This window comes from Aquila chrysaetos, chromosome 4 (genome assembly GCF_900496995.4).
Source record: "Aquila chrysaetos chrysaetos chromosome 4, bAquChr1.4, whole genome shotgun sequence".
NCBI classification, from domain to species: domain Eukaryota; kingdom Metazoa; phylum Chordata; class Aves; order Accipitriformes; family Accipitridae; genus Aquila; species Aquila chrysaetos.
Window position 1 is genome coordinate 66344563 of NC_044007.1, and position 25086 is coordinate 66369648.

A 25086-nucleotide genomic window follows, 5' to 3' on the forward strand; every position below is an offset into this window, starting at 1 on the left:
GATGAAACAGTTGTTTATCATTTAGATTTTTGTGAGATCTTAATCTCATGAGTTCTTCCATCATATGTGAAGATTTAGTACAGCAAAGAAGTGAATCTTATTTATTTCTCCTTCCAAGCCTTTTTTTTTCCCTCAATAAAGAAATATAGAAAGCTCAAAAAAAAAAAAAAATTTGGCAAATGAAAACTTAACACTTTTTTTTTTTTTTTTTTTTTAAGTATTAGGAGTGTAAACCATGAAATAAACCAGGGCTCAGTCTTTTACATTAACGTTGGTCACTAAAAGGCATTACAATAAACATCTATAAGGAAATCCTGTGCCTTGAGGACCTTATTAGGCCCTCAACATTTATGTATGTCTTTAGGACATTTTTAGGAACGTGCTGCTTTTGCAGATGCAAACTGTTCTCTTTTTAGAGGTAGATCTTTGTAGATCATTGGATTCTTGCATTACTTCCCCTTCAGGAGGTGCACTTGCCTTTGATGTTTGTTCCTACTATCTGGAGGGCTCCAGTATCAATATTAAATGGTTTCTCATTTCTGTTGAAACGTGTCAGCCACTTTTGGTTGACACGTTTTGGTTGAAACATCAGCGTCAACTGGTTTTTGACTGAGAAGGTAAATGTTTACATCGAGACAACCAGCACTGGTGTGACCAACCCAGATGTTAGTATATGCATTGCTGCCTAGTGTCAGATGTTCCAGCTAAACAAGTTCTCTACAGAAAACCCCAAAGGTAGCAGAGTTGGAAGTCCGAGAAGTTGTTGTGCTGCTTAGAATAAAACTGTTTTTTATAGAAAATATGCAGTTTGGCTGGCAACAAAGCAGTGGTTACCGGGTGGGCTCTTTTCTGATCAGTATTACATTGCTACAGCAGGTATCAATAAAATATTAACTATTATCTTTGAGAACAGAGTAAATACTAGACTTCTAACATGGTTCAGCCATGGAAAGTAAAAAGTTTCCTGGATGTGTCAAAGCATTAGTTCATATGCAATCTGTTGTCCTGGCTTAATGAGGCTGGGTTTGATGTTAACAGCAGCTTTTAAGAGTATTTATTTTTCTTTTTAGAGGCATAGAAAAGAGGGTGCATTCCAGCTGAAAAGGGAAGCTGGGATTACTCTTGAGTTATCGTGGCATCTAGGAGATTCCTTGATTTAAATTGTTTCAAATTACAAACCCTGCTAATTTGTGGCAGACTGATTCCTGGTCAATAGTACTACCAAGAATACAACTGGGTTGAGTCTTGTGGAGTCCTCTGTAGTCACCTAAAAGGTTTCCAGACAGCATTTAAATTGAAGGAAGTCTGTCTACTGGTAATAAGAGCTTTTCCACATCAAAGCCACATACGGGAGCTAGACCACATGAGAAATCCTCCCAGGATACTGTGTGTTTCATCTTCAGGAGGTTGCAGAGTCACCAGCTAATCTTCACAGGGCCTTTGTGGTTGGCAGGTGTTACTAAGTCAGCCTGGTTTAGATGCCTCCAGTCACCCACATTCAAAATGAGGGCATTGAAACCAAAGAAAGGGAGCAGGTTTTCCATTTTCAGACACTCCGTCAAAATCTGTGTTCGGTTCCTAAAGTCAAACATCTGATTCTGTATTTAGAGGCTCTGCTTTTGGAAGTGCTGGATTGAATGAACTATAAAAGGCTCCGTTCGCCTGCTGGAGCAATGTTTCTAAATCTCTAAATCCAAAATCCAGAACATATGGGTTTTTTCTGAATAGGGAAACAACTAGCTTTTGAAAATACTTTCTCTTCAGGTCACCACCTGATAAGGAATTAATTTTTCCTTAACTGCTTTTTTCCTTTCCAGCTGAACTAATGCTCTATTCTCACAAGCCCAAGGCATTTGATTCCTGGCCTCATGCATTGCAGTATCCAATTTGTCACTGGTGTTTTGGGTTACTTTGCGTTTGATGTAGAGTGTCGTCTGGCCTGTCTAAAGGGGAGATTCCAGTGGTGATTTCATTGTCTGCAGTGGGGTTTGGTTGGCTCATGCAATTTTTATAATGTCTTAACTCTTAATTATTATCATTGAAACAAATACGCTTAGATTACTGCATACCAGAGAGAGCTTTTTCTTCTGTCAGGTGTCTGCTGGAGTGCCTCCAGAAGGGGATCAGAATGGCCTCATGGGGAGAGTGGATGAAGGTGTGGATGAATTTTTCACGAAGAAAGTGACAAAAATGGATTCAAAGTAGGTTCAAATTTAATATTTTTAAAAATTGAATAGAAAAAAAATTCATCCTGATAGCTGGGCAAGTAGCACTTCCAAGTTCTATTTGACTTCTGTTCCCAATATCCAGGGTTGCTCTTGCCAAAGTCAGAAAATACCTTAGTAGTCACGACATTGTGAATTCAATTACCCTCCCTTAAAAATGACTACTTTGAAATAAATTGCTTTAATACATCGTGGTGAGGAGGATTATTGACTAATGTGTATTTTTATAATTCAGTTGACTTCATTTTACCCTTCAGTATTGCTCATTAGAGCTGAAGTAGAGCTGTGTGTTGGTTGAGGATCTCCTCTCCAGTGCTAGTAGTACACACGGGTGTCTCTGTCTAGTAAGGACTGCTGTTGGACATAGTGTTTTGATAGACAACAGTAGATTTATGTTGTTATAGAAATATGTTAAGGACATGTTTGACCAATTTGTCAATTGTGATATATTCATCTGAAAGATATGTCTCCTTCAGCTTTGTATAAGGGTTATACAGCTTATACATTGCTTTGTAGCTGGTTGTATTTTTACAGAACCATGCATCTAGATGTTCTTGTATTCATGCATGTTCATGCACATACACACACAGACACACACACACACACGCAAGTACTTACATAAATAAATGAGAAAGCTAGGGCGATTTCCAGACAACTTGGAATGACCCCTTCTGTGCTGTATGTGACATCCATTAAGGAAAATGGTAGGTGTTAAGCTGTGTCAGGAAAAGCAAATGTTTTAAGTCACTGCAAGTTATAAATATCTATAGTGACGTGTGAAGCCATGTGTGATATACTATGTATAGTGGTAAAATTATGGTAGCTTTGAAAAATGGATTAGCCAGGTTAAGTTCAGGGTGCTCACAGACTACTGCATCCTCCTGTGCTTCCCTTGGGTGCCTGCCAGCCGCTCGTTTCAGATGTCCCCATGAACTGGCACTATCCCTGTATGCCCGTCCCTGGCCATGCCCATAGCTAGGGATCTTTGCTCCGTTTGCTACACTGGTGGCTCTCTCTCAGGTTGGGGTGCTCTTATGCAGATGTCTTATGTGCCCAGCTCTCCCCTAAAGTGTGAATACTCCGTCTGTAAGATGCCTGTAGGAAATCTTACTGCAGGTGGGTTGTTTTGGGGTTGGTTGTTTTTCTGAGGATGACCACTCCACACTATACAGGTGACCTCTCTGTGTTCCTTACTGAGAGAAGGTGGCTGTGCCAACTAGTTCCTATTTCAAGCAGGGTCCTTAAGGGATGAGATCCCCCAAAGCTGTGTGAATCATGTGCCTGGATCAGTTGTTCTCCTTTTGCTAATGGGCAGATGCAAACCAGAGGTAGCACACTCTGGAAACAGAGCAGAGTGGAATTTTATGTTGTGGTGGGTTGACCCTGGCTGGATGCAAGGTGCTCACCAAACCTGCTCTATCATTTCCCTCCTCAGCTGGAAAGGGAAGAGAAAATATAATGAAAGGCTCATGGGTTGAGATAAGGATAGGGAGAGATCACTCACCAACTACCATCACAGGCAAAACAGGCTCAACTTGGGGAAATTAGCTTAAGTTATTACCAGTAGAACCAGAGTAGGGTAATGAGAAATAAAACCAAACCTTAAAACACCTTCCTCCCCACCCCTCCCTCCTTCCCGGCTCAACTCCACTCCTGGTTTTCTCTCCCTCTTCCCCTGCCAGCGGCGCAGGGAGACGGGGAATGGGGTTGGAGTCAGTTCATCACACGTTGACTCTGCTGCTCCTTCCTCCTCAGAGGGAGGACTCCCCACTCGCCCCCTGCTCCAGTGTGGGGTCACTCCCACGGGAGACAGTCCTCCACCAACTTCTCCAATGTGAGTCCTTCCCAGGGGCTGCAGTTCTCCACGAACTGCTCCAGCGTGGGTCCGTTCCCCGGGCTGCAGTCCTTCAGGCACAGACTGCTCCAGCGTGGGTCCCCCGCGGGGTCACAAGTCCTGCCAGCAAACCTGCTCCAGCGTGGGCTCCTCTCTCCACGGGGCCGCAGGTCCTGCCAGGAGCCTGCTCCAGCGCGGGCTTCCCACGGGGTCACAGCCTCCTTCGGGCATCTCCCTGCTCCGGCGTGGGGTCCTCCCTGGGCTGCAGGTGGAGATCTGCTCCACCGTGGACCTCCCTGGGCTGCAGGGGGACAGCCTGCCTCACCGTGGTCTTCCCCACGGGCTGCAGGGGAATCTCTGCTCCGGTGCCTGGAGCATCTCCTCCTCCTCCTCCTTCACTGACCTGGGGGTCTGCAGGGCTACTTCTCTCCCATATTCTCACTCCTCTGTCCGGCTGCCATTGTTGCACAGCAGTTTTTCCCCTTCTTAAATCTGTTCTCCCAGAGGCACTACCACTGTTGCTGATGGGCTCGGCCTTGGCCAGCAGCGGGTCCATCTTGGAGCCAGCTGGCATTGGCTCTGTTGGACATAGCGGGAGCTTCTAGCAGCTTCTCACAGAAGCCACCCCTGTAGCCCCCCGCTACCAAAACCTTGCCATGCAAACCCAATACATATGTGCATAGACAGCTTGGGCAGAGCTGTCTGGTGTTGGAAATAGCTGGGTGCCCGGTGCAGATGAAATGACTGCCTCTCTTCATTATGCCATGCACAAGGCCAGCACAGGAATCCTCAAGACAGTATGATTAATGTTAATTGTCCAGTTTTTAATTTAAAGACACCAGCTAATGACTGAGCCTAGGGCAAACATATGGATCATGCAAAAGATTGACTTTGCCCAGGAGAAGTCACTTGGTACTATTTAAAAGAGAGGGAGCAGGGGAGTGGAGGAGAGTTTAAAATGTCTGTGTCTTTTTTTTCAGGAGACCATCAACTAAAAGTTCAGACAGCAGTGAGCCCAGTGAAGCAGGTGATGAGAAGAAGAAAAGGGACTCAAGGAAGAGTGGCTTCCTTAACTTAATCAAATCAAGAGGCTCCAAATCTGAACGTCCCCAGACTGTGCTGGTGGCAGAGGAGCCCTCCTCGCCCAAGGTTGCTGCAAAAAGTCCAGCTGTGGACACAAGCAAGAAGGAGGTAAAGCTTGCAGAGCAGAACGGTGGTACTGAGCGATCTGAGGAATTAAAGACGCCAGACTCGCTGGAGGAGGCACAGCCAGACGATGCGGCAAAAGCTGAGAGGGGTGACAGCAAAGGAAGCCCACAAGGAGGCCGGAGGTATGGCGTGCAGGTGATGGGCAGTGGACTTCTCGCGGAAATGAAAGCCAAGCAGGAGAAGAGAGCAGCCTCTGCTCAGAAGGTGAAGGCAGTTTGATTTCTTTTGAGTTGTTGAAAAAATGTGCAGGAGCTAGGTGTCTTCAGGGGAGGTGGGTTGGTTCTATAAGGGTTGGTGGCTTAACACAACAGTCCTGCTTTCCACCAGGGATTACGGTGTTCCTGCAAGAGGATTGCTCTGTGCTGTGGTGGTTGAACACGAATACCTGGCCAAGGGTTGAGGCTGCACATGCGGAGCAGGAGATGCACCCTTAAGCCTGCACTGTCTCTCCTCTTGTGGAGGAGGTGACACCAGCTCTTGTGCTCTATGTCAGGCCATCATAAGCACAGAAAAGGACATGTAATTGTTTGCATGTATTACAGAGTAATTTTGGGGTGACTAATAAGCACAGCTTGCATGTCTCCACTCTATATGATGTGTGGTTTGTTCATGTGTGATGGAAGCATGCTTTACGACAGGTAAAGCTAGGACAGACTTCTTACTCTGTGCCCCCTGCACACTGGTACCTCAGGTGTTTGGCAGAGTTAACTACAGTGGTAGCTATCTGTACTCTTCTCTTTTGGAAGGTAGTGTAGAAAGATGGAGAGATGTACTGTATTTTAAATTGTATATTCCATGCAGAGAAGTAAATCTAGCTTCCAGACACCGTTTACAACTATTCAGCTTATACTTTTCTTGTTGCACTTTTTTATGTTCTTTTGTACCACACCTAATTATTTTTATGCCTTTGATTTCTGTATTTCAAATACTAACACTCAAAGAAAATAAGCATACATTACAAAAAATTAATCTATTCCCAATTATCTGTCTGGATTCCCTTCACTCTCTCTAATTTTTTCCTCTGTGAAGTGATGATGCTGGGCAGGAACACTGCTTCACTTCACAAACGTGCAGAGTGGAATATCCTGGTGTTGCTCCAAAGCATTTTGTGCCGACCTATTTTGCCTAATGCCCATTTCACATTAAACTTCCCCATTATCATCCCCTGCTTCCTCCCAGCTGCAGTTGGCATGTTCTAAAATTACCAAAGGATCAGCCTTTTTTCACTCCTCTCTTCCACATGCAGGGTACTCAGATGCTATCCATTCCCTGCCATTATCCCCTGTAATTTGGAAGGTGTAACCTTATGACAAAGCTTATCTGCAAAGCTTTGCTGTGTTTTCCTTCCTTTAAAACATTGCAGAATTGTCTTGCTGTGACCAAGCAAGGCACCAAAAGTGCATTTTTACCTTTCTTCTTAGTCTTAGAGTGCTTGCCCTGATGTCTGAACCATTCCTGTAGACACTGAAGTCTTGTAATGAGCAGATTCAAATTAACACAGTAGTCTGTGGCTCATTAAAGGGATCCTCAGCATAAAACCGATTTTTCTAAAGAAATGACCAATTCCCACCTTTCTCATTGGTGCTGAGTAGTGCCCATGAATAGTCTTATTGATTTCTAAAACACCAAGTTTTCAAATAAAATGCTGTATGATTTTAAATAAGTGTTACACACTGCCTGTAACTTTTAAAATAGCAGGCTACTCCAGGTTATATAAATTCTTATAACTCCATAAATTGTGTATGCTTGGTGCTCTTCAAGTTCTTAACACTTGTCATCTAAAGTTAGTCAGATCTGGAATGATGTGACTGAGGTAGACTATAGCATGTGTAATTTCTTTTTAAGTGGCGACAGTAAAAGTCCTCTTCAACTGATGAGCTTTCGTAGCATTGATTGAAAACTTGAATTTCATCTGTCAAAAGTTGTTGCCTTTTCCCAGGTTTTTTTTTTTCCCCACCCTTTGCTTTTTTACTGGTTGGGAAGGTTACCCCTCTTCTTTCAGGTTTAATTTTCAAGAAAATAATGTTATTGATCTTATTTCTTTGTTAGATTTTGTAAAAATTGATACTTATGGAATGCAAAAGTAGGTTGTCTTTTATTTAAAGAGTGACAAGAAAACTGAATTGAAATAGGAATCTGTACACAGCAGGGCAATGAGTTATCCGTTCTTAATGTTGCCCAGACCACACAAAATTGAACTGCTGTTCAAAAGAATTTTTCACATACTTCATCCTAGATCGCAATGTCGAATAATTTAGGTTTGCGCTTTTATTCATGATATTAATGAAGGTGAAAATCATACAGTATCCTGATGGTTGAGCTACAGAAGACAGCATCCCACTGCTGCTACATTGTTTAGGATGGGTATGACATCAACTTGCCTAACATCTTCAAATTTATCAGAATTCCAGTATGATAGAAAATTGTATTTTCCTTTAAGGTACATATGGCTGCTTATATTCTGAGCTATTTTACGTGAAAACAAAGCCAGAAGGAATTTACTATTTCATTCATACCCTACTGCAGTCTTGTTACAGATACAAGTGTGAGCAGGTGCACAGTAGATGGAAAGATGGTAAATGCTTTTTTGTTTTCTTTTGCTTAGAATACAACGTGCAAATTGGCATTAATGGTAGAGACGAGTATTTGCAGATTAGTGTTGCCTCTAGGCATACATAAAAAGATCTTTTAGCTCCATCTAGTGTTTACAGCCTGAATTTTTAAATATCTTGAGCAGGACCTATGAGCAGACCAAGATCATCTGTAACCTGTTTACTCACTCTCGATGGCACCCAACTCTGCAGTATGTCCCAACCTTGCACAAATTCCTATTAAAAGTAGAGCCTGGTCATTATTTATCTACATGATAAATTCACCTGCAGTTATCTAACATGACTGACAGCTTCTCAGAGTAAACTTTTGCAGCTAGTGTTTAGTGTTCTCTTGGGACCGTAAGCAGTTTGTAACGTGTGTACAGTAGGTAGCCAAATATGCAAACATCCTAATTGCATTTTTAAGTACTACACTAATAGATAGCAGCACTGGCTTTTGTACTTGTCTCTGTACATGGTCATATTTCCCCAGTAGTCCCATAACTAGGGAGGGAGGAAGGAGTTATGGTGAAGTTAGTTTTCATACTGTCATACAGCTCTCTTAAGTCATTTACTGTAGCTAAGTGTTATGCATATATCTTCAATATTTACATAGGAAAACAAGTGTTTTGGTGAAAGTTCATGAGAATTCACATTCCATGAAGAAATTAATGATAATTCAGTTCTCAAAAGTTTTTTTTCCAAGATATGGAAGAAAAATCCAGTAAGTGGAGAGTGGTATTCCCTTCAAAAATATACAGCCAAGACAGTCTTACAAAGAAACATGTGACTTTAGGAGGTGGAGAGGTGAGAATTTAGCCAAAATATCAATGACAGTCAAGAAATGGGAATAAAAACTAAGTTTTCACCCAGTGGTACAAAGCATAATGTTCCTGTTAGCTTTGGAGGGGACTTTGTTTTGTCCATACGGGCACCATAGCTTACCATTCTGGCCCTACAGGTCATGGCATTTCTAGAGTGCTTCTGACCAGAAGACTTGGTTGTTTGGCTTACACGTGGCTTTTAACACGCAGATGGTTTTATACTTAAAATCTGTAGAAATATAATCCCTTAGAGTGGATAGTTACATCTATATCGGGGTAGTTTTACAGTACAGGAAGTTTAATGACAATTCTAATAGCATCCTCCTTAATGCAGTGTGCCATTTTAAGTGCACACCTGTACTTAGTGGAGAGGTTGGGAGGTAGCATTGCCCTGCCAGGTCTTATACAGCAATAGCAGGCACTCAGCATCTCCATCCTTTTCTTTGTTGCATGGAAGAGAGTCTTTGTTTTAGGAGCTGTGAGATTACATGAGCAAAATGGAGGTATCAGTAAATCTGTAAGGCCAATCACACTGTTTTCTGCATCGCTTCCCAAAATCTGCTTCTCTTGAAATGCCAGTGTTGATTTACCACCACAGGGGAAAGATATGTGGCCAGTGTGGATATTTAGAGAACATTCCCTTTATGTTTATTTTTAAAATACTATTTTCATTCTAAATCCATCAATTTTTCTATAATTAGTATGTGCTCCTGCTACTTGTAACCATTCTGTTCCTTCCTGCATTTCCTGTTGTCCAATTTTTATCTACGTGCTATACCTAGCAGTCTTTCGTATTGTAAGCTCCAAAGAGCAGTGACCATATTCGACGTGTGCTGCATGGCATGTGGTGGAGGATTCTGAACGCTATGGGACAGTCAGATCCCAGCATGAGTCATGCAGAGTTGGTGCTGGAGCAGTGACAGCAGTGTCCTGAACGTGTCAACGTGACTTACTTGTGGATATATATCCAAATGCAATAGTCACCAGCACAAACCATTTGCTTTAAGTCATTTGCCACACTGTCTTGAAATAGCAGATCAAGATCAAGATTAAAGCTGCCTGCAAAAGTCTATCCGCACTTCTTTAGTTTCAAAAAAATCTCACTTTTTTGTCTAGGCTTATCTTTATAAGGCTTTCTGTCATACTATATCCTGCACTTATTTCTATGCACTTTTTGTATCCTCTCATTTATCCCTCTGCTTAAGCTTTGGTAGTAGGTAAGACAGTAAAAGGAGGCTGGTTCTTTTTTACGAGCACATCGGCTGTATATCTAAGCTTCTCCTGGTGAATACATAGGTTTCAAGATCACTTTAGCTAGAGCTATGATATGACAAAAGTCTTTGCACGTTTTCTTTTGAGCCCGAGATGTTAGGAAAGCTATTGTTGAGAACAGAAGACTTAGCCAGTGTATCAGCACATAAACAAGAAGCCCCCTTTCTTTAGAGGTGCTGAGCATTCAGCAGTGCTTGTGATGAGTAGCTTTAAACACCTTTCAGTAAGTAAGGTCTGTTTTTTTTTTTAGAGGAATCCTGGAAAATATGTGAGTGCTGCTAGTTCTGTAGTTGCAGGTTTATCTAAAATCAGTTATTCTTGTATGTGGAAGAGCATAAGATCCATTCAGCAGCCATATTAAAAACCTAGATCTTCAGAAAAAGACTTTTTATTTTAAACCTAAACAAGGAATTTTTAAATTCTATCTTTGGAGAGAAGACTGTTTCCAACTAGCACCTTCAGTTTCCAGTCCTGTACATTAGGAGACCTGTTGCTTAGGAGGCAGGGTGTCATTGCAGCTTTGCTTGACGTGTGGCAGTATTAGTTACAAATCAGCAAAGTTTTCTTCCCGCTTAGATCTCCCAAGAACTGAAAGAGAAACAAGGAGAGAGAATCCACCATTTATTACTATCACTGCTTTCTCTGTCTTATGGCTTCCAAATTAGAGCTTTTTTTCCTAACAGAACCACTGAGTTGTATTAATTACAGATATATTATTAATATGAGAGCTTTTCTCACTCTTTCAGAAACTTGGGAATGACACAACTCCCAGAGAGTCTTTTGACACGGCAACGAGCTCAGAACGACTGGATGGAAGTGGTACAGGTACAGTTTGAGTTTCCTGGTATAAACTCTTTCTAGAAAATACAAAATACCTAACCTCAAAATCTCACTTCCCCCTCCAGATTGTGTGCCTACAACTGCTTAGGCAAAATATGAGCTTACGCTACATGAAAAGGATTAGAAACAAAAGCACGCTTTTTGTGTTGTGTTGGACAGCAGTTCTCATGAAGTCAGCTCTAGGGCTGAGTTGACAGGTCGCCTTTTGCGTTCCACGTTGCACAGGAGGGAAAGTACTTGGTGCGTGCGCCTGGGGTGCCTTCGAAAGGGTGCTCGCTTGTAATGGGATCAGCAAAGCTGAAGCTGAACCCAGGAGCCAGCAAAAATGCCTGTGCACAAAGAAGTGAAACTCCTGAAGTTATCTGATGACCTGAATGTGACCAATTTGCAAGGTAGTCTGTGCATGTACCAGCTTGAGTAGTCCTGGTTTTCAGCTGTTAGAACAGACATCTCATATGCAATGGCAGCTGGCTCTTCCCAGGGTTTACCCAGCTTGACTGAAGCTAGGGCTGTCTGCAAAGCTGCGGAGGCCCCTGAACGCCGCATACGTGCGCAAACCAACTCTCCATCATGTACAAAGTGGAGTCCAGCCTTGCAGGGCTTACAGCACAGATTCCATCTGCGCCTAGTCCTGCGGTGCCCTCGTCAAGCTTTAGTCCTGGGCCCTGACGTGGCAGTGCCTACAGTGCAGCCATCTCAGGGCAAGACGAAGTTCTGGTCTCTGTGCATACTTTTGGGACTGGCCAGTGAAGTGTTCAAAAGGGATTCAACTCTGATGGTTTGTGCGTACCCCATTCACTGGACTGAAAGTAGTGGGCTGAACTAGGAAGTCCAGGTCTGATTTCTCAACAGCAGTGGTAGGTATCCTGCAAGCCCAGCACACGGGGTTGCCAAAACATACAGAAGCAAGGCTGAAAAAACAGGCTGAAATCAAAATCCAAATGTGGCCATCTTGGTTGAGCATTTCAGAAATTGAGTTTGAAGTTTTGTACCTTTCTGAAAAAGGACAGCATATTCAGAGCATGCTGAACTCTATAAGTCAGCGCTTTTAAAGCTTATCTTTTGAGGAGGACCTTGTGTAATATATGTGTCTCCTGATATCATCAAACTGAAGTCAGAGGAACAAGAATAGTCTGTGCGTGGGGCATTAGAGTAGCTGGGGGTGTCTGACCCCAATTTTTTTCTGGTCCTTGTGTCTGTATATGACATGTTTCACCCTCACCTCACTGCACTGTGCATGCCCCTTCCTTTTGGCCTCCAGCTGTCAGTTCTTTCTTTACCACTCTTGCTTGAGAGCTCCCTGAGGCTGCTCTTCACTGTTGTGACTACAGTTTGTCTTTGTTTTGGGTTAATTTATTTTAACTTACTGGGCTCTAATAATATTAGGAGGCCTGAGGTTAGAAAGGCAAGAAAGAGAGTTAATGGAAAATTGCTGGACGCTGCTGTAGGAAAAGTATAGATAGTGACGCAGAAGGAGAGTAAAGGGGTTTTTATTCCTTGCTTCATGTCTGGATGTTGCCTGTTTTTTTGTATGCACACACACACAGGTGGAGAAGGTGTCCTGCTGTTTCGCTGGCGGCATGAAAGTCTACTGCATGCATGCAGACACAAACTCTCCCTGTCACGCACTCGCACAAATATATATGCGCCACACAACTCTCTATAGTTTGCCAGAGTTTAACTCCAGCTGGGCTGAAAAACAGCTACATAAGCTGGAAAAACATACTGGAGATTGGCTTGCAACAAACTATATCAACACTCCCCTCCCTCCCACTGCCATTAAAATGTCTGTGCTCAGCACTTTTGTAACAAGTAGGATTTCTGAATGGGAATAGCAGGTAGGTAGGTCAAGTCAGCATCTGTAAGCACATACTTGGCTTTGCCAAGTACCAAGGCTACCAGCGTGCATTTCAGTTAGTCTGTAATTCTCTTCTGAGAATAAAGATGTGACAATTACTGAAAGTCCCAAGCTAACATACAAGTTCCAAGATTATCATTATACCTGCTACATACAAGCCTTCAACCTTCTGAAAGCGGCAGAGTAGGAAAGTAGGGCAGGCATTTTGTTTGTTTGAAGCCTACAGTCCAGCAGGCTTTCTACCAACGTGCACAGCTAGATAGGACTGATTTGTTGCTTGGAAGTCAGTCTAGCTTTATCTGTAAATACCTTGGTCTTTGTTTGGGATGAATAATATGTTGATAAACTTGTTAATGTGTGGAAACCATAATCCATATACAGTGTTATTAGATAAATCAAAATATTATATAAAGAATACTTTGATCTTGGCTAAGTTTCAAAATCTCCTCTAGAGCTTGCTAAAAGCAACAAATAAAAAGATGTAGCCTGCTGATCACACATTTGGGATTTATTTTCTGGGCCAGGATTTCTTTGTTGATCTTGGATACCCAGCCTTTTCTCTGTAGAGGCACAAAACAGCCAAAGGCTGCCTTTTCCACTGATCCATCGCTGTTTTCTCAGCAGGTAGGCTGTGCCATCTGCTCCCAGAAATATGAAGGAACAATAAGGTCCAGCCAGCCATCACCCCAAATATATTAAAAAGGGGGAGATTCTGTCACCTCTGAAGCAATTGAATTATGAAGCTTAGCACGTGTAAGAACTAGCAGTTCTAGATGTTTTTCTTGCAGTGATTTTTGAATGAAATGTTAGGGGTTCTCTTACACACTGACACAGCAGTGCAGCAGTGAAATATGTGAGCTAATGATGGTATTTTCCACACAAGCATACCTGTGCACGAAGCCTTCTGTGTTGCAGGAGACTTTATTTTATGTGTCTGTTTATTTTAGTGCCTAAACTCCAGCAGACCCTTCCAGAGAGTCGGTTTGCCTCAAATAAAGGTGACTCCATCTCAGCATCATCAGAAAAAAATTCAAAAGCTGAACCAAAGGCAGAAGCTGGTGCAAAGGCAAGAAGTTCTTCCAATACACCGACCAGCCCAAAACCCCCACTGCAGTCAACGAAGCCCAGCCTGGCAGGACGACCCACAGTGCCACAGAAACCACGCTCTGCCTCTCGTACTGGTGAGGAGCACTTCTGGGCATTCGTTATCCCCAGCTGGGTACTTCTGAGTGGTGTTTGTGTGGGCTATGGAGGACATGCCCATGGCCACATCCTGAACAGGAGTTAAATGTAGAGGGACAGGTTCTTCAGTCACTTGCTCTTGACTTGCATCCTTCTTTTCCACCTCCCTTTGCCCTGATTCAAATAAACTTATTAAAATGGTTTAATCTGTGATCTGCAATGGTAAAGCCTGAGGAGAAGCAATAGCAGCAGCGACAGAGCTGTTTTGAATTAGCCTGTTTTCACAGAAGAGGTGAGCATAGAAAGCTACTTCAGCAACAAAGCCCTGTTGTAGTAGCATTGACAAAAATGACTGTTATTTTCTCTAAACACCTGGCTTTAAATACTAAAGTCCTTGGGATTTTCTGTCAGGCAGCTCTTAGTCCCTCAAGCAAATGCCTGTTAGTCTTAATAACTTGCACAAACTGATTCTCTCACTCTCTTTTTCCTTGTTTTGCCTTTGTTTCGTTACTTATTGCTTTTGACTGGAAATAATTGTAATTGTGCTTTTATAACCCTGCAAGACTGCCAGTTGAATGACTATTAACTTCTGCTCTGTCCTAACCTCCGGTCCAGATATTATCTCAAGGTTTCCGATAGTGGGAAATATTTCAGCAGATCTCCCATACGTTTGTCTGTCTGCTGTTTAATAGGCCAATGTCACAACCCAGTCTTCTCAAAGCAAGTCACTGCAGTTAAGGGGAATTAAATGCTAGTTACTGACTCCCCCAGTAGCTATGGCAAATACATCTGATTAATTGCTAATGACTGAAAATGTGAGCATAGCCATCTGTAAGAGCTTGCAGACCTCTAGGCTTTTTCCATGCTTGCTGTTGACCTTAGAAAGATGTCATTTCTGGTGAGGATGAGGGGGCAGGGGGATATTACACCCTCCTCCCTGCCCTTGATGTGTAACCTGAGCATTACTTAGTCTCTGCACTCCAGTGGGTAGAATGTTGTTCAAATACAGAATCACCTTCAGGTTTTAGATGGCTTTAAATTTATTTTATTGACCATTTTAGAAACGGTCATAAAAGTGAGTGGTGTCAGGTAAGATGCTGACGAAGATGAATACAATAGGAAGGCATGGCTTATTTGGTGATGCTTAATCTGTAAAATAGGCAGTGTATTACCTCAGAATCTTAGCTGTCAGAAAGACCTGAACTATCTGTTTCTGCCAGCTCCTCTTTCCTGCAGAGAGCACATACTGTGGGTTTAACACAGAGAGTAATTAGTATTTACCTGTAATAGGCCAGCTCCTCAGGTGGCAGTAAAAGCAGCACCATCTCTGTTGCAGTCTAACTTCTGTCCTAGTACTTGTAGCAACTTACTGGCTAAGCACGCCCAGGCAACGCGATGAAGCAGCCAAGCAATAATCCTATTTACACTCTCGCTCCCACTGTTGTTTCCAGCAGTGTGGCCAAACTAATGGTAGCAAATTTTTGCTGAGTAATCTGAGGGCAAAGGAACACAGCTTGGATATCCACAAATCATCAAAGACTGAAAGTGGTTCCTCAATAAAGCACATAACAGCGTTAGTTCAGAAATACATAGCATTGTTTGCCAAGCACTGTGCTCATCCGTATGTTGATATCGAGCTTCCCAAAGCAACTGGCCTCACAGGCACATCAAAAGCATGGAGAAGGTCCAAGAATTGGTGTATCTGTTTAGATCAAGTTACATTTGGAAGGTCATCAGCTTCCTGAAAGTAAGAAGATTGACTCCTTGGTGGTAGCTCCTCAACAGCGAGATAAATTCCTATTAGTTTCCAGTATGCAACTGAATTAACTCAGTGTACAAATATGCAATACAGGTGATACGCTGAGTTCCGTTTTCCTTCTATCAATACTAATGTATCTTCCTAGTTCCTCTGTTGTGTACACATGCCACTGTTTACTCCTCGGGAAGCAAACATACAAGCAGTTTAAGTAATCCATGGTAGCTGTACTTCCCTACTTTCCAAACGAAGGCTGTCTAGTGTAAGACTGACAAGATCTTCCTGAAAGGACTGTAAAGATGGTAGTCAACTTGCCATACATAATGCATATCCAGTCTTTTAGACAAACAAGATATCCAGATGGTTTAAACTATGGATTTGAATTTAAGTTCCAGATTTCCTCACAGTCTAGAAGACAAAGTATTTTTTCTATGTAGAAAATCTTTGCAGATGCTATCCTGTTATGTGCTGGCAATTTATTCCTGGAAGTACAGAGTTCTGTAGGCTATTTATGAAATCTGTTTCCCTCGTTCACTTCTATGCCTTATAACTGTGAAACAGGACATCTAAATTGATCAGTTCATTATGTTTCAGGACAATAAAAATATAAATAGAACAAATATTTCCAAAAATCCATCCAAAATAATTTTCAGCTGTCCTTTACAAATTGCATACTTACATCTTGCAGGAAATTCAGTTGGTCCCATCAGATTTCTATTTGTGCTACAATAGCAGTACACGTTAAAAATGCTAAAATTGAGATCTTTGCTTTAGCTGTTGAAATTCTTTCACCATTCTCTTGACATAATGTAAATTCCTGAATCCTTCTTTTTCTGACACAGATCCTAGCTGTTTCTTGTTTGTGTATTGTGTTGAGGTTTGACCTATCATAACAGCACCGTTTCTGTGAGCTACAGCACAAATACAACTTCTCACCCTTTTGTTCCTGGTACTCCACAGAGGATGCTCCGGAGTCTCCCTCTGGCCCCAGTTCCCCAAAAGTTGCCCTGCTTCCACCTGTGCTGAAGAAAGTTCCTTCTGATAAAGAAAAGGATGGTCAGAGCAGCCCCTCAGTCAGATCGTTTTCTCAAGAAGGTAGGAGTGTTGGTATTGTTGTTCCAGCATGCTTGTCTTCGTTGCCCCCTGATTTGTTTTCATGTAGAAGGAAAGGGGGTTATTTATTTGGTGGAAAAAGAGCAAGGAAAGTGTATCTGGTCACCTATCCCTCATCTCCTCCACACATGGGTTGGTGCTCTGTATTTTCTTCCTTTGATCAAACCAAGTGAAAGATGAATCTCTTGGTATTAATAATGTAGCTGAACAATTAAGGGCCTCTAGTGTTGTGTATATTATGATTTAGTTTGGTCTGAATCGAGATGCTGATTGGTGTTGGTCACACACAATAATGTGAAATGCAGCTCTGTGGTTCAGCACGTTTCTGGGGAGCAGCCATGACTTTGTTCCTTGCAGCCAGCCGATTGCTTCGTTTATACTTCTCCTTTCTGTGCTGCATGTGACTGAGTTCTCCTCCTCCTCGGGCAATGAGTCTCTGTGTGCCAGGGCAGGGCTGGGTACCTTTTATGCACAACAGTAGGCTGCTGCCTTGTCTTTGCTGCTTTTCATGTGTGCGCTGGATTTCTACTTTTGCTGATGTGTTTCCTTGCCCACAGTTGGCTCTTAGAAGAGCTAAGGCTTCCTCTGATAGCATAGGATACGTGGAGAAGTAGTTGCAGATATGTTGCTCAGCGTGGTGTTTGCTGGCACAAATGACAGCGTTTGAAATCTGGGGGTGAGACCTCTTCCTTCCTGGGGGTCTTCTCAAGAAAGACATCCAAGGTGATTCCCATCACTTAAGCTGTGAGACAAAGGGGTGCCCTTTCACACTCTGCCAGCAGTTTTTCATAGCGTAGGATGGGAGCAAGCGAGTCAAGGCAGGTACGTACCGCTGGGCTGTGAAGACTGAGCAGTTGTGCTGCCCGCAGAGCCCACCGTTACCCTCTAGATGAAAGGAGAGGCAAAGCCATCCCCAAAGCGGGATGCTGTATTTTGAGAAGCTTCTCCCTTTCTCTCCCAAAACTACCATTTCCTTTATGAAACAACTTACCTCGCAGTCTGGGTGTTGCTCTGCTTGGAAAGTTGTTGCTGTGCTGGCTACCGTTTGGTGACCGCATGTCAGCACATGTGAAGTATTTGTCTAGAGGTTTTGAGTCTCGCTTCAGCCACCTGTATGATGCCTTTGGGCTGCTCTTGTGCCATAAAGGTAGCCCAGCAGAACCCCCACAATCGGAGTGAATTATGTAGAGCTAGCAGGACACGATGCACCCCAGGACCTCTCCTGTGTCTGGAAAGGGCTGAGGGTTCAGACGGTCCATGTTGGCAAAAGCCACCACAGTCTGTGGCTCAGGGTCCAGAAAAGACAGCAGGGTGTCCGAAGTGCCTCCCGGTGGCTGTGGCATTAAGAGAGCTGCAAGGCAGAATAGAGCCTGTTTATCCTCCTGCCCTTAGTCCCGTCAGAGCTGGTGTTGAGACAGGTGAACTGGGCTACAGCTTAGGGATCAGAGTCGCTACACTGGTGCCATCATGTTGAGAATGGTCGCAGTCAAAGGCTGTTGCCACGACAGACTCTCTCAGCTGCTGTCTGGTAACTGCATAGGCTCGAGTCCTTGTTTTCTCACCAGCTTTTCACCAGACTGTGAGAGAGCTTGTTACTACATAACTAGAGAAACACAATGTAATGGGACTTGTTGCAGCTGCATTTTAAGGTGAGGTTAACCTCACCATTTCTGTGCTGTATGCCTTCTCCATCTCCCTGTCGTGTGAGGGGACATATTGGAGAAGCAGGGAATATGGGATTGTAACTACAATCCTTTTGCGTTACAACAAGTTCTAACACAGCAGAGATTTGACAAGTTTTTGCAGTTTGTGTTGTCACATGAGAAGAGGGACAACTGCTTTATTTTTAAAATGTGTTTGCTGTTTCCAGATCCTTACACAAAAGCGGTCAGACGCGGCGCTTTCCTCACTCCTTGCTCCCTTAGACAGACCTCCACAGGTGACTTGGCCAAACACAGGGTTTTCTAGTTGCCGCTACATTGCACTGTATGAATTTTATCAATAATAGTTCAAAATGGCTAAAATTGGGTTTCCAGGTCCTTACGGAGCTGCTATGCTTTGCATAAAATTGTTCTGGAAAGAGTAAATTCTGTTTCGTTTTTTGGTTTTTTTTTTGTTTTTTTTTTTTCTTTTTTATGTTTTCCTTTTTCTTTATTACTGTTCTACTTCCTCACTCAGTCATTCCTCTGTCCTTGCTTTCTGCCGCCTTTCAGGCTAGCATGCTCGTTTTTTTTCTGCAACTGGTAAATCACTGCAAATCTGCCTAAGTTAGTAAACTAAATTATATCTCCTGCAAAAGCAAGCTGCAAATTAGGTGATACTTGATTTTAAAATTGCTTTATGTTAATGAGTTTAACTGTACTTTGTTAAGTACTTTGTACAAAGTACTTTCGAGATTGTGGGACAATCTCGAAATACACCTCTTTACACAGCACACCTGTAAGATCGGGCTACAGTTACCAACATACTCAAATATCTGGACTAAATTTAAGCAAGCATCTGACATATTGATTACTACTCTTTGAACAATTGATTAAATGGGACGGATAAGTGAAATTATTTGTATTACTTTCCGTATGTGGGTCTACAGAACAGCTTAGGGGTATAAATGAATCCTTTTCCCTGCTAGAGCAAACAGGAGATTGTCAAAAAAGAGATACAGCTCATGACTGTGCCAAGCCATCTGGCAACGTGAAAACCACTTCGGGGCAGTATGCTACCAGTGCAGAAGAGGAAGCTAATGTGCTTGGGCAGAGGAAGGCACAGCCAACTTCTGGTTAGAAGTTTTCATTTTTTATCGAGGCAGTGCTTGATAACTGGCACTAACAATTGTTAAGAAACGATAATAGCAAAGAAACCACAAAAGGGTGTGGGTTTGTCATTGGATTAAGAGAAAGGTAAAAATCTCATGGGATGCTAATCATCTTTCTGTCCCCGTGGGAACTACGTGGCCTGAAAAAATTTCCAGATAAGAAACGTGTGTGCATTTTTCCTTTGTGGCAACGCCAGTGACCAGCACCATATAGCACCTGCAGCCCCTCTGCAGAAGAGGGCTCATTACAAACCGTGACTGCGCATTGCAGTGATGCTGGCACACTGCTGTGTAAGTACGCTGCAGGTAGACTCTCCGCTGCTTTGTGTGCTTACATACCTTTCCTTTTTAAGATGCGTGCACTGAATTCTTTCAAAATACATTTCAGCCTGAATATTGTTAGTGCCAATTTCAGTACGTCACTCACAAAACCATTTGAGAACTAGGTAAATCAGATAATTTTGACATAGTACTTCGATTTTCAGCTGCGTAAACAAACAAAAAACCTCCAAAAGAACCCAAACTCAGCACTGTGCTGCACGCTTAAGCCCCGCTTCCTGAAGGGCAGCTTTGACTTATAGTGAACTCATTCAGTAAGCTATAAAAAGGTTTGGTTGATCTATGTATTTTTAAAATATAAAAGCTCCTGTTCTCAAATGGTACATGTTTACATACTTCTCTTTACCTCTTAACTTCTTTGTTTAAACAATGATTCAAAATTACTTTTTTTCTGAAGTATTTTAATGAGGTATTTGAACATCTTATGCAATTACATTTACCTGCAATTTTTCTATTTATAAGACATCATGTATCCCTTTTCTAACATCCTCAGCCTCAAATGTATAAACTGATAATCCTTTTCATATTGTAGAATCAAACTTAGCCCACCTAAACTTGGAACCTCTCTCCTCCCTGTCATAATCAAACTACTATATTTTAGTTTGCTCTAAGATATCTCTAAGAAAGTAAGTTTCAAAAGCTGAGGTGCTGCCGCAGATCTATGCAGGTCACCTGTGTATGGTTTCATCAGGGCAAGAGTAAGCTCTTGTGGCAGAACCCTGCTTGCAGTATGTGAACTTAAATGCCCGAGATATTTTTCAGGCATTTTTGGGGCAAACTACCTGCCTGTCTTGATTTATCAGGCCATAACCTAAAATGACTGCTGCAGGATGTGTTCTGGGTTTTGTTTGAAGAGTGAGTGGAGGCCAAACAAAAGCGATGCAATTACTAGGAGGTACAAGTATCAAGAATGACTCAAAAATTTCCAGGCTCTGATTTCTTTGAAAAGCAGTGGTGTTTGGTAAGGTGGAAATGCCTAAATTTTTTTTACAAAATTTAGGTATCTTAATCCTTTCCACTTCCATTAAATTGCTTTAAAAACCTTTCTCAAAATCCTTTCCTCTTCTTTCCCAACTTGCAAAGCCGGGATAAGAATGTAGTGAGCACGTAGCTGCTGGATCTCATTTCGTCCCGTATTTTGGCTAGCACAAATAAGGAGAAACAGGTATTTTGGACTCAGGAGAACTACTTGGGTAGCAAATGTGCCGCGTGTGCGGAGGTAGGTCTCCGCAAGATACGCGCTGGTTGTGTCCATTCTGCTTTCATCACGGCAGAGATCCAGGAGCGGACAGTGTCTGTGCCAAACGAAAACGGGCCAGAGCTTTCTGTCCCGTTTCACGGCCTGTTGGCACGTACCAGCGCTGCCTGGGGAGTCGTGCTGGCCCCCCAGGGATACAGGGAGCATCCCTGCTCCCTCGGGATTCCTCCCTCCCGTTTTCCACATTCCTGGCAGACCCTAACGAAGCCTGGCACAATTTGAAAGACCACGGAGATGAGTCAGCGACAACCTGCTGCTTGTCTGCCCCTGCTCCGGGCTGGAGCCGCATGCTGGTGACAGGGCAGGCTGTCCCTCGCGGCGGTGAGGCTATGGGTGAGCGGTACTGTCGTGGTTTAACCCCAGCCGCTCACTCACTCCCCCCCATCCAGTGGGATGGGGGAGAAAATCGGGAAAAGAAGTAAAACTCGTGGGTTGAGATAAGAACGGTTTAACAGAACAGAAAAGAAGAAACCGATAGTGATAACGCTAATAAAACGACAACGGCAATAATAGAAGGATTGGAATGTACAAATGTTGCACAGCGCAATTGCTCGCCACCCGCCGATCAACGCCCAGTTAATCCCTGAGCAGCGATCCCCCTGCCCCCACTCCCCCCAGTTTATATACTGGGCATGACGTCACATGGTATGGAATATCCCTTTGGCCAGTTTGGGTCAGCTGTCCTGGCTGTGTCCTGTGCCAACTTCTTGTTCCCCTCCAGCCTTCTCACTGGCTGAGCATGAGGAGCTGAAAAATCCTTGACTTTAGACTAAACACTACTTAGCAACAACTGAAAACATCAGTGTTATCAACATCCTTCTCATACTGAACTCAAAACATAGCGCCGTACCAGCTACTAGGGAGACAATTAACTCTATCCCAGCTGAAACCAGGACAGGTCCGCAGGGAAGGAGACGTGGTGCTTCGTGGCCCCCGCGGCTGCTGGTGCCTTGTTAAGAGGGACATGCACAAATGTGAACAGGCACAAGGATCCCTGTGAACCAAAGCCTGACATCCTTATCTGAAATGGTGGAGCAAAGAAGGTCTCCTAACTGTAACATTTAATTTTGTGGGGGCGAAGTGTGAGATGACTTGCAACAAAGTCACATTTAAGGGCCACTGTGTGTTTAAAGGTTCATTTTAATTGGAAGTATGAGATTTCTGAAGCTATCAATCCTTGCATAACGTCACCCCCACTGATGTGTATAATAACTCTCGTTACCATAGCAATTGTAGACCACTGTGATTAGATCAGAAACCTTAACAAGGTTTTACAACCCTCTTTCCAATTTATTTCAAACCTTATAGGTTTGAGGAAAACCCTGGCCTTACCGAGATTTTAGAGTGCTGGGCGAACAAAATGGGTACTGTTTGCATTTAGGTGACGGGAAGCGGGTATGTCCTCCTCCTTTCTCGGCTGCTGAGCACAGCAAGGTGCAGAGGCCGAGGTCTCAGCTGGAAGAGATGCACGTTGGGCTCAGAGCCATGGGTGTTCCCTCCATCGGGGAACTGGGAAGGCATCGGGACCTGGCAGTGCTGGTGGGGCAGGGAGCAGCAGTTCGGGTAACTTGGATGCCAAGGTGAATGTCTGTCCTGATTAAGGCTGCTGAGTCAAAAGGGAGAATATAGATGTGCCCTGCTAGGGAGACATGCCTGCCTGGAACGTGTGCCCCCGGTCTGAGGGGTGCCCAGCGAGGATATCCACCTGAGCAGTCGGGAGTGCGTCGTCCGAGATCCAGCCCAGCTGGAAAAAAGAAGGCTGTTCTGGTTTTCACGTGGTGCGACGAGAAGAAAGTCTCCAGGCCGTTTCTAACTGTAATGTTTATCCGTGTCACAGCGAAGTACTGAGTTTCATATTTCAAGTTTGCCTGCTTGCCAACCAACGGTGGCATAAAGTTTGCTCAAGCTCTCTTTTCTCTGACCTTTTTCTGGGTTGAAGAATTAAGGGACCTATGCTACTCCCACTAGTGCAAATGAATCCAGTGGGAGCAGGAGCAGGTCCTTTGTGCATGAATGACTTTTTATTATTATTTTTCTTCCTCTCTCTTCTACAATCATTACTAAGACCCATTTCTGTTTTATACAGCTGCAAAAAGAAGCCCTGGGCAGCAGTCTCATGAGTTCCAGGAACTGAAGCAGAAGTCCTTAAGTAAAGACGGCCATCAGGGAAGCAAGTCCAGTGACTCTGGCGAAGAAGCAGATAAAGATTTTATTTTTGTTTAGCAATCAGTACAAGTGCTTCATAGCGCAAGAGCTTTTTATAACAATCAGGGTACAGCAATCAACAGCCCTTCTAGCCAGCTGCTCTTTCACCGCAGGTACATTTCCATGCAGAAAACCTGATCTTCCAATCGTGATTTACAGTACATTCACGTGGCGTTGATTCGGTCCTTAATTTCTGTTCTGTACAAGGCAGACGTTCCTTTCCATGCCTTTGCTAAAGCCAGCGATTCCTTCATGTATTCTACTTGAATTTCTCTGAAGCAGCTACAAAGAGTGCCCTGCATTAGGGCATTTAGAAAGCAAAGCAAATTAACTGGACACTGTCTTACACTAATACACTGTACAGCAGGTAATGTGTTGTACTGCTGAATGTAAATGTGTCAAATCTGCACGTGACTTACCTATAAATATATTCTTGCGGTATGCAATTGCACATTGTAATTATATTAAAAGAGCACACTAATAAAATAATTTGTATAGATTATATATATTAAATGCTTGGGTATGGTTTTTACATTCTCCCATCGGGAGCTTCTTTCTTCCTGTTCTCGTACTGTACATAAAGCTCCAACGCTTACATTTGTGTACTGTCAAAAAGCACAACAGAGAAGGATTTGGATGACGTATAATCATGGTATGCTTCCACGTTCGTATATTAATGTATATAGTTGATTGGAATGAGGGCAATTGAAATTTTATTAATATTGGTGTTTTCTAGAGGCCTTCCTCAGTTCTGTCTGCATATTAGCTTCCTTTCAATGTGTAATTCTACGAGAAAAATAGCTCAACATCTGTAAAAACATTTCAGCTTTTGAGGGAGGGGGTGCAAATTTCACAGCTACCCACTTACATTACAGGTTGAGGGGATTTTATTCATATGTATATTTGTAACAATAAAAAATGATTTTACAACTGAAACATTAGTCTTTGTTTTTATGGCACTATTTGTGGTCTGGCCGTTTCTGCTCTTTGAATGATGACATTGTGCCAGGTAGAAAAAGGATGTAGTTAAGACAAAACCCATATAATCTTTTTCTGCTTCTAGTACAATGTCTGTTCCTGCTGAAAGGGACGCATACACATCATCTTTGTAAAACTGCTGAAAGAAGGACCTCTTTGCTAATCTCCCTTGGGATCTTCAGCAAAGCAGCCTTCACATGAGCCAGAAACACCTGCTATCTAAATTCTCTATTTTGGTTCCATAGGACAGAACAAAATTGTTTTGATAACTTTCTCCTAAGAGCAATTTCCCTGGCCCTGCCGTGGCTTCTTGCCTGGGTAGAAATGCTCAGATACCTGTCTTGTCAAATGACTTTCTGTCTGATCCTTGTGCATGTGCCTGCTATTGCTGCTTCTCCTGCTGCAGTATGAGGGACTGCTGAGTCAAAACAGTAGCCTTTTATACCAGAACATCTCAGAAGCACTTTGTAGAGGTTCACATCTCAAAAGTAGGCTATGGGGCTGTGGGAAAGAGGTCCTGAAGGCTGGGGCTTCATACCCGGGGTTTACCCTGTCGTGAAATTCTGCACTCATCTAAAATCATTAAGAGAAAGTTCTTCATATTCACATACATACATATATATATATATACACTTGATTTATTGGGTACCAGTGAGAACGAAAGACAAATGGCAAAGGAAAATTTGAGATGCTTGTATGAGAAAAGAAAAATAATCTAGTCATAAATAAACTGCAATTTTTATTCCCATAGGATGTGGAAGAGACAACTGTCTGAGAAGTGTAAGTATAC

The 25086-nt window shown here is 43.0% G+C and overlaps 1 protein-coding gene across 11 annotated transcripts in view; it reads left to right on the top strand.

Annotated features, from left to right (window-relative positions):
• CARMIL1 (capping protein regulator and myosin 1 linker 1) overlaps positions 1-24254 on the top strand; it is a 196272-nt gene extending 172018 nt beyond the window's left edge. For 6 of the 11 annotated variants that reach the window (XM_030011761.2, XM_030011763.2, XM_030011762.2 and 3 more), the window contains 7 exons: positions 2095-2201; positions 5040-5472; positions 10702-10780; positions 13601-13834; positions 16552-16686; positions 19334-19480; positions 23200-24254. In XM_030011761.2, the coding sequence (XP_029867621.1) occupies positions 2095-2201; positions 5040-5472; positions 10702-10780; positions 13601-13834; positions 16552-16686; positions 19334-19480; positions 23200-23336 (1272 nt within the window). In that variant the 3' untranslated portion in view covers positions 23337-24254. Of the gene's footprint in view, positions 1-2094; positions 2202-5039; positions 5473-10701; positions 10781-13600; positions 13835-16551; positions 16687-19333; positions 19481-19713; positions 19808-23199 lie in introns of all 11 variants that reach the window. The other 5 variants (XM_030011767.2, XM_041122836.1, XM_030011768.2 and 2 more) reach the window with 3 other exon arrangements.
• Positions 24255-25086: the final 832 nt, after the last annotated feature.